The sequence below is a fragment of the Carettochelys insculpta genome, chromosome 22, assembly GCF_033958435.1.
Source record: "Carettochelys insculpta isolate YL-2023 chromosome 22, ASM3395843v1, whole genome shotgun sequence".
NCBI lineage: Eukaryota > Metazoa > Chordata > Testudines > Carettochelyidae > Carettochelys > Carettochelys insculpta.
The window spans coordinates 8,744,523-8,758,253 of record NC_134158.1 but is presented as its reverse complement, the minus strand read 5'-3'; the positions used below and the strand labels follow the sequence as shown (position 1 = coordinate 8,758,253).

Sequence of the window (13,731 nt, the reverse complement as noted above, 5' to 3'; positions counted from 1 at the left end):
AGGGAGTGGAGAGAGGGGCTGGAGCAGAGGCAGAGCTTGGAGGAAGGGATAGAGGTGGGGCAGGGTGGAGGAGGTGTGAAAAGGGTCCTAGAGCCAAGGGTGTTTTCCCCCAGGTGTTGCCCCCACCCCAGGCCCAAGCCTGTACATGTGTAATCCTAACATGTTTTACCAGGCTAGGCACAGTCTTGGACCCAGGACCTCTGGCGCTCAGGGCAGGAACCTCGACAAAGTGAGCAAAAAGCCAGCTGGCTCTCAGATAAATCTGCAGAGGAGACTCCTTCTTGCTCTGTGAAGTGGTCCATGGCACCGTGGCACCACCTAGATGTACGGGTTACGCAAGCATCCAAAAATGATGTGTCAGGCCCCCTCAAAATCTTAAAATTGGCTTAAAGCTCTTGGTGAGACTGTGCAAAGAACCTGGGTGGGAGAATGTTTAAAGCGGAAAAGCTGTTGCACAGGGGCAGTTCCACGCTCTCAACCTCAGAAACCTGGTTCCAGGGGTATGAAAAGTCGTTGTGGCTGGGGCCTCCTGGGCGGCCATGGATGGCCGGGCCGTCTTTGGTGCCTTGGCATGCCCTTCGCTTTCCACAGAGTGCTGCAGAACCGCCTTCCCGGTCGTCAGATCTTGCTGTTGATCTCATCCGCCCAGTCTGCTGGGGCCGACTTTGCGTGCTGGGATGGGCAATTCCCTATCTCACCGCAGGTTTCAGACCTGCCGGCTCCCCTCACCTGGTTTAGCCCGCCTGTCGAAGCGGTGTATCGGGGTGTGGCCGCTGCATGCTACAGCTTCTTGGAGCCTCAGGTGAGAGCTGGGTGCCAGGTGGGGCCCAAAGGTGCACAAACTGCCCCCGAAGAGACACGACACGTCCCCTCCCTAGAGTTGCTACCCCTCCCTGGACACCCCCTATACCCTTAAAGCTCTTACGATTGAGTTATTTTTCTCTGCCTTCTGGTTTCCCAGCTTCCAAGGTGTTCTTGGTGCTGGGTTTCTAAATTTTTCTGCACAAGACTGGGCCATGCTCGCAATTTCTCTGTCATATCATCTGAGCTCCCTGGGCCATCTCTCTGCTCCAGCACCTGGCATTTAAACTAACAGCAAGACGCACAATCAAACAGCAAGGCCGTTTCAACACATGCGCATGCTGGTGAAGCACGGATCCAAATTCCCTGCGCCTCATTAGCATAAGGTCACGTGATATGGGAAGGAGGAGCCTCCGGAAGAAGGACTTCCTTCTGGAAGACCCTCCCCCCCATGGGCCACGCTGCTAAACAGCATCTCCAGACTCCAAATCATGTGACCTTATGCTAATAAGGTGCACAGAATTTGCATCCATGCCTCATTGGCCTATTTCGGGCTGTTTATTAGCATGCCACTTTCAAAGAATGTGGCATGCATAGAAACGGCCCAAGACAGGACAAGACTGGCTTGCTCAGCAGTGTCCCAGTGAATGGAGCGTCTCTTAAACTCTGTGATCCTTCAGCTGCGCACAACCCAGGCAGAGACTACTTGGGAAATCTCAGCCCCAAAAGTAAAAAAACCAGGACACAAACGTTCACCAAATACCAGGTTAACAAAAAGAAAAAGAGAGAACTTCTATGATTACAACAATATTCGTGTTGCAAGCCTCATGACTAGATTGAAGAGTCACAAAGTAAGACACATGAGGAGTCTCCACCATGGGCCTAGAACTTAAGTTACAAGGAGAGTAAAAGAACATTTCTAAAAAGTGCACAGACATCAGATCCCACTTCCCAAATCATGAAACAATAAAGCCTAATGGATCTATCTAAACTTTACCCTACTTACAGCAGATTGGAGGGCCTGCTCTTGGAGGGTGATATTCTGTGTGTGTCCCCCTCATGGCCGTAAAAAAGAAAAGAACAACAGAGGACAGAAAAAGGGAGGAGCCAAAAAATTCAATTCTTATGGACATTCCTATAGGCCAAACCCACCTGGCGAAGCAGGCTAACCCTTCTACTCCCAGGCTGCTGGCTAACCCTCATGATCATGACAGTCGTGGTGTGAGGTGCTTTTGGGATCGAGACTCTCTGCAGCACAGAAAGGATGTAAGCAGGTCAAAATGCCCCTTTTCCAGTCAAATACATTCCTGTTGTGCTTTTAGTTGCTCATGTGCACCTCGTGAATTTGAATTTGTAATTGCTGGGAGTAGATAAGCCTAACAAAGTCCATTATCCCTAACCAGCTCTGCGTCAAAGCAAATTCCGTAATCCTGTCCAGCGGCGGCCTTTGGAGTCAACAAGGTCTGCTCCACAGAGAGAACTCAACTGGAAGTTCTATAGATCTGAAGAAGTGGGTCTGTCCCACGAAAGCTCATCACCTAGTAAGTAATTTTGTCTGTCTTCAGAGTGGTACATTTCTGCTGTTTTGTTTTGTTAGAACACAGACTAACATGGCCACCTCTCTCCCGCTCCAAAACTACCTCAGAACAGAGCTCCATCAGAGCAGAATCTCTTTTCCACCCCCCTGCAATTCTGGGGTTCAGTTTGTGGGAGCCATCTTATAAAGAAGCCACTTCACATTTCTTACTTCTGCACGTACGCAAGAGCCTGAGCTTTGCCTGACCTATTTGGGAATGGCAGGGAGGATGAGCTCTCGGGAAGCAAGTATCAGAGAGGTAGCCAGGTTAGCCTGTACCATCGATGAAGCCGGTCTTTGCCCACAAAAGCTGATGCTCCAGAATATCCGTTAGTCTATCAGGTGCCACAGGACTTCTAGTTGCTCTTGAGCGCTATGGAACTGTTTGGATTTGGGGCACCTACTCCCCGGTACCAGTCCCTCCTTGCTGATAAGAGTTTTGTCCTTGAAAGTGCTTTATGTTTCTCTAACTAATTCCTTCTGGCACTGGACTTGTTTTTTGTCAGGGTATAAAATACTAGCGTGAGCTGCCTCAAGCAGCCTTGCCGGACCTGGTTTTACTGGCGTCCAGTTTGGCTCATCCGTTGCCTTCTTGAATTCAATAAAGCTGAATGTTACCCGCCAAAACGCAGAGAAGGTTTTTTTGCTTCAATGAGTTTTTGTCCAGCCGGAACACTGAGGCCTCACCAATGAAGGTGGGATCCCAAAACTGCACACAAGGTGGGCAAGGCCAGGCTGCTCCTAGCTCTGGGCTCTCAAGCTCATGAGAGGTCTGTTGCCGATGAAGAAACGGAGGCGGCAGAATTGTCTTTGATTTTTGCTGTGGAACAGAGAGAAGAGAATAGGAGGCAGGTTTGGCTGTGGGGGAAGGGGAGGGGAGTGCAGCTCTGGGCTTTCCCACCACCATGCCCTACAGTGGGTCCCAAACCACATTGTCTACAGAAACCCCTGGTCCTGACAATGGGTCAATGGGCAGGGCTTCAGGAGACCTAAAAACCCTATTGCCTCCTGGGGTGCTCGGCCTAGGCTTGCAGCTACGTTACAGGAGGCCCAATGCATGCTGGGATACTGGCTGACCTTTGCTCTGAGGGGTGACTTTTGGATGCTGTTCCAGCTCTGCGGGGTTCGAGCAAAGGCAGCGTGTACGTCAGAGAATCCCAGGGAGCAGGAAAAAGGAAACGGCGGGCTGTGGTCTTGCAGGTTGCCAATGGCCTAGGAGCTGGAATAACCAGCCCCCAGCTCCCATCCCTTCTCCCCTCCCAGGGAACCCAACGGTACCCATAATGCAGTGGGGCACGGGGACCCCCCTCTGTGGGATTACTCACTGGCTGCCAAGGCGTACTCAGGTTTGGAGGGGCCTGAAACACAAGCAGAGAATGAGGGTCATGGCAGGGAAGCAGGGTAACCCCTCCGCCCCCCTTCCAAACACAGAGCTCCCTAGGATCCTGGCTGCACCTCGCCCAGGCCAGCCTGACCCCAGTGACCCCCCCCCACAGCAAGGCCCAACAGACCCTACTCTGGCCCTGCCCCACCTCTCCTTGGGGGTCTGCTGGACGAACCGTTCCCTCCTCGTCTGGCCTCACTCCCCAGCCCCCCTACCCCCGACACACACATATTGTAACACTGTGAGGATGGCTCTTACCTGCTGGATTTTTCCTCCACAGGACGATGCCGCCCCCTATGGCTCCAAGCAAAACCAGCACGGCCAGGACAATGAGGGCCAGGCCCCAGGGGGGCAGGGGCCCCTCCTTCCTAGGTGCTGTGGGGATGGAGAAGTGATCAGGTCACCGAGGGGAGCACCCGACCTCCTGAGGTAGCTACGGGCCTTTGCTCTGAACCTCCCCACAAGGGCCTCTGTGGAGATCTGGCCTCCAGGAGAGGGAATTCTGAGCCAGGAGGTGGACAAAGGCCGGGCACTGCCGGCCATGCACGCTGCTCAGCAGCCGGGCCTTCCACTTGTAACATCATCAACCTGTGGAACTCACTGCCACTGGATTCTCGGATTCTCTGAGGGACTGCCCACTTCTGTGGGTCACACAAATACCCAGACTAGGGACGGCGGACAGGGATATAGAGCCTTCTGCTGCAGGACCTCACCCCTCCTCTGACATTCCTATAGGGCTGTGCCCCACGGCATTACCCCAGACCAGTGCAGGCTCAAACAGGCTGCTGTGCTCCACCCGGCAGGCATAACGGTGCTGGTCCTCCTCCTGTGGGGAGACCTCCAGGGACGACTGCGTGTAGTAGGTGCTATCGGCGTTGGGCAGGATCCCGCTAGAGTCCTTCTCCACCAGGATGTCTTCTCCATCCCGCATCCAGGAGACGTGGATGGGATGGGGGTAAGAGCCCCTGACATGGCAGGAGAGCATGGCGGTGCCATCCAGGCTGTCTCTGCGGGAGACCGAGACCTGAGGGCGCACTGGAAGGAGACACAGGGCGTTAGGCATACGCCAGAGGATGGAACCATGTAACAGACCACAGGCAGAGACCCAACTGTGTTTATTGGCTACATCTACACTAGAGAGTTTTGGCGACAAAAACCCTTGGCGCGTCCATACGTGAGTTCTGTTGACAGTAACTCAACGCTTTCATCTACAGCCTTTTCCTCCCACGAGATAGAACGACTTTCTCAACAGATTCTGTGGACAACAAAGCTGTGCGGATGCTCCAGGTGGCCCTCAGTCAATAGGCCGGGGTTCTGGGTCCCCGGGCAGCCCTGTCTGCTGTGTTTCCGGCTGTCGAGAGCGGATCGCCAGAGCCACCTGCTTTCACACATGGCTACAATCTGTCAACAGAAGTTTTCTCAGAAGATCTCTTCTGACAGGAACTCCCGTCAACGGATCGCTGTGGTATAAACATAGCCATAGACTTTCAGGTCAGAAAGAACCATTGTGATCACCTTGTTGAGTGGCACCTTATAGGCTAACAGATATTTTGGAGCATAAGAGACCCGATTCATCAGATGCATCTGGTGAAGCGGGTCTTTGCCCACGAAAGCTGATGCTCCAAAACATCTGTTAGTCTATGAGGTGCCACAGGACTTCTTGTTGTTCTTGAAGATACAGACGAACGTGGCCACCTCTCTGATACGTGTCACCTTTTTCAGTGGTTCTCAACCATTTTTTTTTTTAAAAAAATAAAGTATCCCCAGACTTCTCCCGCTTATCCCTCAGGGTCCACCTACCACCGACTAAGAAACACGATCCTAAGGTAATCTGGGTCCCAGGTGACTGTACCCTTTGCAGAGTCAGATTTATTTAGCATCCCATGGAGTTCCACCTCACTGGACGTACCAAAACGTGCACAGCTCTCCCAGCAGACTGCGACTGAAAACTTGCTGACCTGCTACCATCCGATTAGCAAAGCAACGAATTGGAATAGAAATACTGAACGTGCATTTCAGCAAGAGGCACAAGAGGCAGAAGAAACGAGTCCGTGTCTGAATGAACTTTTCGATTCGACTGATTTTACTGGTGTTTTTATGTTGCCTGTTGTAAAACGAGGCAAATCTTTAGAGGAGTTGATGCACCCTCTGGAAGACCCCAAGGGTGCATGTACCCCGGTTGAGCAATGTGGCCTTAAACTATGTTCCATGAAGCAATGCAGGGCCTCCACCTGTGCTCCGTTACAAGGTCCCAACCCCTGGAGTGAGGGAGCAGCGCGCTCAGGGGGTGTTGCGGACTAGGACGGGAAGAGGTGGGGAAGGGCGGGGGATGGGGCAGGAAGGGGCGGGGTCTTGGGATGTGGGGGTGGGACCTGGGGGTAGACGGGTGGCTCAAGTATCCCCTGCATCACTGGGAAGTCAGGGTCACTACCCAAGTCCCAGCTGTGTGATTTTGCCCCATCCCCGCCCTGCGCCAGTCCCCCCGGCGACTCACTCACCCCTCCGCTGCAGGACCCCGCTCCCCCGCTGCAGGAGGGTCCGCAGGGTGTCCAGACACTCTTGCTTCAGGTACCAGCGGACGTACTGCGTCCAGGTCTTGCCTGCCTCCCAGCGCTGCTTCTGCGGGAAAGCCGGCGGCACGGCTGCCACCCAGGTCCCCGTCGTGTCGTCGAAGCTGATGAAGTCCTGCCCGTCGAAGGCGTATTGGAAGCGTGGGTTCACCAGGGCCTGGCCGCTCAGAGTGCAGCTCACGTGGACCTGCTCCGTGTGAAACCCTGGCGGAGGGAGAGAGCTCAGAGCCGGTGCCGAGTCCTGGGCAAGGCGTCCGTAGGGTAGGGAGGGGCGGGGGCGGGTGGGAGACCAGCTGGAGCAAACACCCCTCCGACCAGTGTGGCGGGCCTCTCCCTGAGACCGCCACCCATCCCCGAGGAGGGCTCAGAACAGGGACGGGAAAAGGTGTTGGAAGCGGCGGGAGAGATTCAGGGTCCGCCCAGCTGGTTAGCACAGGCTGCCGGTTGTGGGCGCTGTGTTTCTCGTGTGAGTGCACATCTGCACGTACCTTGGGGCACGTAACAAAATTTATTCCACCCACTCATGGAGAAAATTAGCGGGGTCATGGGTGGCGACCCTGCCAGATGGTTACTCAGCTCCTGGTGTCTCGCCACCAGGGAGCACAAGAAGGGCTCCATGTCTGTTGCAAAAAGCCAAATCCCTGCTGCATTAACAGAAGTGTGGTGAGCAAGGCACCAGAAGTCATCCTTCTGCTCTACTCTGCGCTGATTAGACCTCAGTTTGAGTCTTGTGTCCAGTTCTGGGCGCCGCATTTCAAGAGGGATGTGGAGAAGCTAGAGAAGGTCCAGAGAAGAGCTGCAGGAATGATGAAAGGTCTAGAGAACGTGAGCGATGAGGGAAGACTGAAAGAACTGGGCTTGTGTAGTTTAGGAAAGAGAAGATTTAGAGGGGACATGATAGCGGTTTTCAAGTACTTCAAAAAGGGTTACAAGGAGGAGGGAGAACAATTGTTCTCCTTGACCTCTGAGGACAGGACAAGGAGCAATGGGCTTAAATGGCAGCAAGGGAGGTTTATGTTGGACTTAGGAAAAGCTTCCTAACTGTCAGGGTGGTTAACCACTGGAATAAGTTGCCTAGGGAGGTGGTGGAAACTCCATCACTGGAGATAATATTTAAGAGCAGGTTAGACACACATCTGTCAGGGATGGTCAAGATGTTGCTTGGTCCTGCCATGAGGGCAGAGGGCTGGACTCGATGACCCCTCGAGCTCCCTTCCAGCTCTAGTGCGCTAGGATTCTGCAACGAGCACAATTCTGAGTGAACAATACCTCGCTGACACTCACCCCCGGACTGATTGTACAGCTGTGTCCACCACCGGGTGTGGTGCTTCGAGCCCTCCTCATACCTCCAGAACTTCTGGGTCTTCTCCTTGAGATACTCAGTGCCCAGGGCCTCTGCTACCCACCCCTGGGTGGTTCTGACCTCTCGCGTGTTGCTGCTGTAGAAGGCGACTTTCACGTCATCCAGCTTGGCGATCATGAAGTACTGATTGGTCCCATCTTCGTCTAGGACTCCTGTGACGAGTACATCCAGGCGGTGGGGCCCTAAAGTGACAGGAGAGAAGTTGAGTTAACCTCTGGCCTCCTCAGGGGAGGACAGTCACTGAGCCAATGGAAGAGAGGAGCAAAGAAGGGAACTGCCACTGCCCCAGACCCTTTAAATTGCTGAGGGAGCCTCAGAAGGCCTGGCCCAGGCTACTGAAACACAGCGATACACCTGTCTCACAGAGCTGGAAGGGACCTCCAGAGGTCATCAAATCTCCTGCCCTGACTGCAGGACCTACCACCATCCATAAGGAGATTTTTTTTTTTAAATCTTACCTGTTCCAAACCCTTGAAACGGCCCCTCCAGGATTGAGCTCACAACCCCGTGATGACAAGAGCCATGTTCTAGCTATCGAGCTACCTACTCCCCACCCTGGCACAACCCCCACCCTGGTGATGGTGATGGTGATGGTGATGGCCACCTGGACCACAGCCCTGCACCTCGCACATCGCCCCGCCACGTGGAGCCTGGAGCTTTGGCTGCTGCTGTTCGTGAAGTAGGAGTGGTGGCAGAGGGAGCTCCAGACCCCTGTGAAACACCGGGCCCCTCTGCAATGCCCCCCCTTGCCAGCAGGCCTGCAGTGGGGGGCGGTAACTGCCCCATACAGCTCCCCTTGCATAGGCAAATGTGCGGGGCATGGGAGCAGGGTTCCCTCTAATTTCTTCCTTCCATGTGTGGAATAAATTTTATGCACATCAAAGTCTGTGTGGATGTGCGCGACCCATAGAAACACGCACTGCCGGCTGGGGGTGCACTGCTCTTCAGCTGGGCAGCCCCCCCAAGTGCTCAGCATTCAGGGAGCCCTGGATGGGAAGGGTGGATGGGCACACCGCCCACGGGGCACCCAGGGGTGGGGGTTGCTCCTTTTGTGCTTGTCGGTTGCATGCAGGGAGCGCCCCAGGCCATGGCGGTGGGTTACGGGTTTGCTCCCAGGCTGTGGCTCACTCGGGGATGGGGAAGTCCCGCCTAAGGGAAGCGACCCAGCCCAGGACAACGGGTGGGTGCGTTTGTGTTGGTAATGAATGAACCCGAGGGTAAATAGGAGGGGGGGCTGTTAAGGCCAGCGAGGGAGCCTTAGGGGTGCCGGGGATGCTGGCGGAGGAACATGGGGGGAGGGAGAGTGAGCACTGCTTCCCCCCCCCCGTTCCTCCTCACCCAAGGGTGCTGGGGGGCGCGGATGGGAAGCAGGATCAGCTGCTCTGTCCCCTCCTTACACAGCCCAGCTGGGGAAGTGACAGAAGGCAGGGAGCTGGGCCACTGCTCGGTCCCCTCTCCCCAGCGCTCAGGGGGCGGTGGAGGAGCCGCGTTTGCATAGGGGGACCCGGCAGCGAATGCCAGTCACCCCCTACAGCCATAGAGGGGAGCACAGAGCCGGGGAGCCCCCGGGGGCTCCAAAACACACACACACACACACACAGAGTTAAACCCGGCCTGAGACTCCTCTGGCTTTGGAGGCTCGGCTCCTTCCCGCTTTGTGGCTCCCCCACCCCGTTAACCCGGAACTTGGCGAGTCCACACCCGACGCCGGAGTCGCTCCCTTTTGCAAGGTTTGCAATTCACACGGACCGAACCACACAAACCCTACAGAGACAGGGCCGTGGGGGGGGGGGGGACAGGGGAACACCCCCTCTTTCCCCAAATCCAAACAGGCCAGTCCTGCGGGGGGGGCTCTCAGGGGGCTCCCCGCTATTTTCAGGGGGCTCCTGCTGTTATGCCGACAGGCCCCGCAGAACCCTCCCCCGAGAACCCATCCCCCCCATTTACACACCCTGCGTTCAGCGACCCCCCAGCTCAGCATGGGACCCCCCCATGCACCCCCTGCCCCGGCACAGCCCCTACTCACCTCCAGCAGCGGTGGGGGCCCGCAGCGCCCCGCAGAGCACCAGGAGCAGCCCCCACCGGGGCATGGCTCCCCGGGCAGTGGGGACTCACCGGGGCACAGGTGGAAATGGTGGGAGTAATAGGGGTCTATAGAAGAGGAAGCCCGGAATAGCCAGACATCGGAGCGCTCCGCCTGGCCCCGTGAAAGCCGGCGACTAGGCTGGGGGTGCGGCTGCAGAGCATTCACACGGACACATTTGCAAAGCACCGCCCGTCGGACGGGGCCCTTTCCCTCCAATCAGGAGGCAGGCCCAGGCCTTCGTCATCGGTATCTCGGCAGAAGTAGCCTGGTGAGGTTAACTCACTTCCCCCTTCCAGGACAAAGAGGGCGGGGGGGCTGCCAGGCTGGGGTCCCAGCGCAGCGCAGCCGGGGAGCGGCTGGACTGGCTCCCTAGTGAACTTGACAACTTTGTAACGGCTGAAAACCAGGGAGCAGGGGGCTAAGGGGGCGCTAGGACCTGCCCCCAACCTGTTATCACAGGCCCCGCCCCTTGCCCCGCCCCTTTCTTGAAGCCACGCCCCTCTCGCCCCTCTGTACCCCTCTCACGTCCTCTTCGCTGGAGCCTCGCCTCCTCCCCCTGCTCCCCAGCTGGGGTGGCAGCTTACCCCCCTGACATGGAGCCTGCCTGCCTACAGGACATAGGTGCTGGAACACGGGGTGCTCTAGCACCCCCTGACTTGCAATGGTTTCCATTACTGTGATGGAGTGTGTGTGGGGTGGAGGGGGGGGTGAGGATTTTGTTCCACTGGTTCGGCTGCATGTGTTTCCTGCTGTCCTCTGACAACCCAAGGTTGTGCCTCAGTTTCCCCAATCCCAGGATCAGAGCATAGCAGGGAGGGGAGTTTCGGTGTGTTGACCTCTCACAGGTAAACAATGGTCCTCCCTGTTCTTTGTAACCTAGGCAACCAGGTGAGGCCTTTCTTCCCCGGGAAACGGGACAAGGGAAGGAGGAGGGGTCTGTCTGGTTCCAGCTGGAACTGGGCTGGTCAGTGGGCTGGAGAGAGGGAGGAAGGAGGCTGGGGTCTGGCTCTGGGACCCCCTCAACACAAGATGAATTGTACTGATGGCTTCTGGTTGCTGTCCTGACAAATGTTCCACCCTGTGCCCCTGTCGACTCGTAACCTTCTGTTCTTCCTGCTGGATGAGAGTCACATCTGCCTGCAGAAGGGGTGCAGGGCCTGGGGACCCCCATGCTCCGTGACAACCACATACAGGCTTTGCAGCTGGCTTCAGCGGTTCGCAGAATCACAGAATCCCAGGGCTGGAAGGGACCTCAGGAGGAGTCCAGCCCCCTGCTTCAAGCAGGATCAACCCCCACTAAGTCATCCCAGCCAGGACCTTGTCAAGCCAGGACTTAAAAACCTCGAGAGATGGAGAATCCACCACCTCTCTAGGCAACACATTCCAGTGCTTCACCACCCTCCTCGAGTAGTTTTTCCTAATATCTAACCTAGACCTCTCCCTCTTCAACTTCTGACCTTTGCTCCTTGTTCTGCCATCTGACTCCACTGAGAACAGTTTCTCACCCTCCTCTTTAGAGCTCCCCTTCGGGAATCTGAAGGCTGCTATCAAATCACCTCTCGGTCTTCTCTTCTGCAAACTAAACAAGCCCAAATCCCTCAGCCTCTCCTCACAGGTCTTGTGCTCCAGCCCCTTAATCATTTTTGTTGCCCTCTGCTGACCCTGCTCCAGCACATCCACCTCCTTTTTATGCTGGGGGGCCCAAAACTGGACACAATATTCCAGATGCGGCCTCACCGGTGCTGAATAGAGAGGAATAACTACTTCTCTAGATCTGCTCTCATCCACCATAAGCCCTATGTCCCTTTCCATCGTACTGCTGAAAACATGCCTGTGGCCACCAGCCCCAAGTCAATTGTTAGAGAGAGGACTTGTCTGGGACTTGAACCCTAAGTGAGGCTCATACCCCTCGACCAACAAGCCCCCAATTAAGTGGGTCCCCGCTCCCCCACCAGAGAAATTGTTCTGGATTCCCTGCAACGTGATGCAGATAGGAGGTGCTCCTGGCTGAATCAGCGGGTCCTGGGGCAGGTGGATGGTGAGCTGATGTTTTCCCACCCCATCAACCCGTCGCTAACTGGCTTTTTGCTCTGGATCAGTACATTGGACTGGACATGGCTCAGCTTCCCTTGTGACTGGACTTACCTGTCTAAAACCAGACACCTGGCAGCCCTAGAGAGGACATCGGGGTGCAGCTGCTGGCAGGGAAATGAGCTCCTGGTGTTGAAGGACAGAAGCACAGAGTGATCAGGGAGCAATTCCTGCTGGATAGGAGAAGAAGATTTATCACCATCCCAGGTGCAAGGCCAGGGCATCTCCCAGTAGGAGCTGTTGGGGGAAGGGCTTAATTAATTTCCAGAGCAAGCTGGGACAAATTTATCAGTGGGGTTGTGTGGTGGGGTGATGTGGACAGTGGGGGTGCAATAGCTGTGGGGCACACACCCTCTTCACGGCTTATGTTCCTAACCCTCATGCTTCAGGGCCGCAGTCAGCACCAGCAGGGGTCAGGAAGGGAATCCTCTTCTCCCCCCACCCCAACACTGAATCCGAACCCAATGCGCTCTGGGGTTTGTGTGTTATCCTCTTCCTCTAGAGCAGCAGGGGGTCCATGGCTGGAGATGGGATGCTGGGCTGGACCACCCATGGAAAAAATAGGGCCCACAGCCCACAGATCAGCCCCTCTTCCTCCGCCAGTGCCTCCTGCTGGTGGCTGATGGGGAAGAGGTGGAGCAGTGGCAGGACATACTCAGGAAAGGGGACAGTGTGATGCAGGAGGAGGCAGAGCTGGGGGTGGAGGTGAGGTTGAGATGCCCTGGGACGGGGGTGGGCAACCAAAATAGCGAGAAGAGCAATTTTTTCCAAGTCAGTAAAAAAATCAATAATTCAGGAGCTGCAATGCATGGGAATACGAGACGGTCCTTAATAAATCATGTCCAACCGTCCTTTTTGTAGCCCCTATTTTAAGGGCCGTGCCCACACAGTGATTTCTACTGCGAGACATGTTCACAGCAGGCCGGTCACAAACTTTCTACGTAGTCCATTTTCTTACAATGGCCGTGCGTGTTTGTCCGCTCGCCCTCTTGACTTTCACTCCCCAACCGTCTCGCTCTTGGGAGGACATTAGAGGGGACTTATTCAACTTTCCGAGATCCCGTATCGGTTGCTATTTAGATACGACTTACAAACAAGGCTGACTGTGGAAATTACCAGGGCATCTCCCTTCTCTGTAGTGCTGGGAAGATCTTGGCTGGAGTCATCCTCAACTGTCTGATCACCGGCATCTCAGAGAGCCTACCAGAGACACAGCGTGGTTTTTCGCCCAGGCTGCAGCACCACTGGCATGATCTTTGCTGTTCGTCAGGTCCCGGAAAAGTGCATGGAGCAGAACTTGGATCTGTACGCTGTCTTTGTAGACCTGACCAAGGCGTTTGACACCGTCAACAGAGAAGCCCTGTGGATTATCCTGCCAAAACTTGGCTGCCCGAGAAGATTCGTTAACCTCACACGCCTGTTCCACGATGACGACTGGCTTTGTTCTTTCAAATGGCGAGTCCTCAGACTCATTTGAGGTCTCCAAGGGTGTGGGCTGGCCCCAGTGTTAGTCACCTCTTTTTCACGTGCGTCCTCCGCCTCGCAGTTAGGGCCCTGGACCATGGAGTCTACATAAAATACAGACTCGATGGGTCACCTTTCGACCTTCGTCGTCTGAACGCTAAAACCAAGAGGCTCCTCCTTGAAGCCCTTTTTGCTGACCACTGGGCGCTTCTGGCACCCAAGGAATCTGATCTCCAGCTCAGCGTCCAGCAAAGCAGCAGAAATGCAGCACTCGAAAGACTAACGAAATGATTTATTCAGCGATGAGCTTTGCTGGGACAGACAACTCTGCTGCTGCAGATACCCCTTGTCCCTTTGGGGCTTTTGGATTTTCAGTGTCTAGCGCCAATAATCAGG

The 13,731-nt window shown here is 55.4% G+C and overlaps 1 protein-coding gene across 1 annotated transcript; it reads right to left on the bottom strand.

Moving 5' to 3' along the window:
- Positions 1-1,406: 1,406 nt before the first annotated feature.
- On the bottom strand, positions 1,407-9,941 carry LOC142024908 (class I histocompatibility antigen, F10 alpha chain-like). The gene is made up of 7 exons (XM_075017249.1): positions 9,721-9,941; positions 7,616-7,876; positions 6,260-6,535; positions 4,518-4,796; positions 4,020-4,136; positions 3,703-3,735; positions 1,407-3,197 (listed from the first exon to the last, which is right to left on the bottom strand). Exons 1-7 carry the CDS (start codon positions 9,782-9,784, stop codon positions 3,139-3,141), a joined length of 1,089 nt encoding a protein of 362 aa, XP_074873350.1. The 5' UTR covers positions 9,785-9,941; the 3' UTR covers positions 1,407-3,138.
- Positions 9,942-13,731: the final 3,790 nt, after the last annotated feature.

Excerpts from the sequence above, each read along its gene's own strand:
- LOC142024908 (XM_075017249.1), bottom strand. The coding sequence starts at position 9,784 with ATGCCCCGGTGGGGGCTGCTCCTGGTGCTCTGCGGGGCGCTGCGGGCC. Across the intron at positions 7,877-9,720 it reads GGCCCCCACCGCTGCTGGAG|GGCCCCACCGCCTGGATGTA; the intron begins GTGAGTAGGGGC and ends CTGTCACTTTAG. Across the intron at positions 3,736-4,019 it reads GTGGAGGAAAAATCCAGCAG|GCCCCTCCAAACCTGAGTAC; the intron begins GTAAGAGCCATC and ends CTTGTGTTTCAG.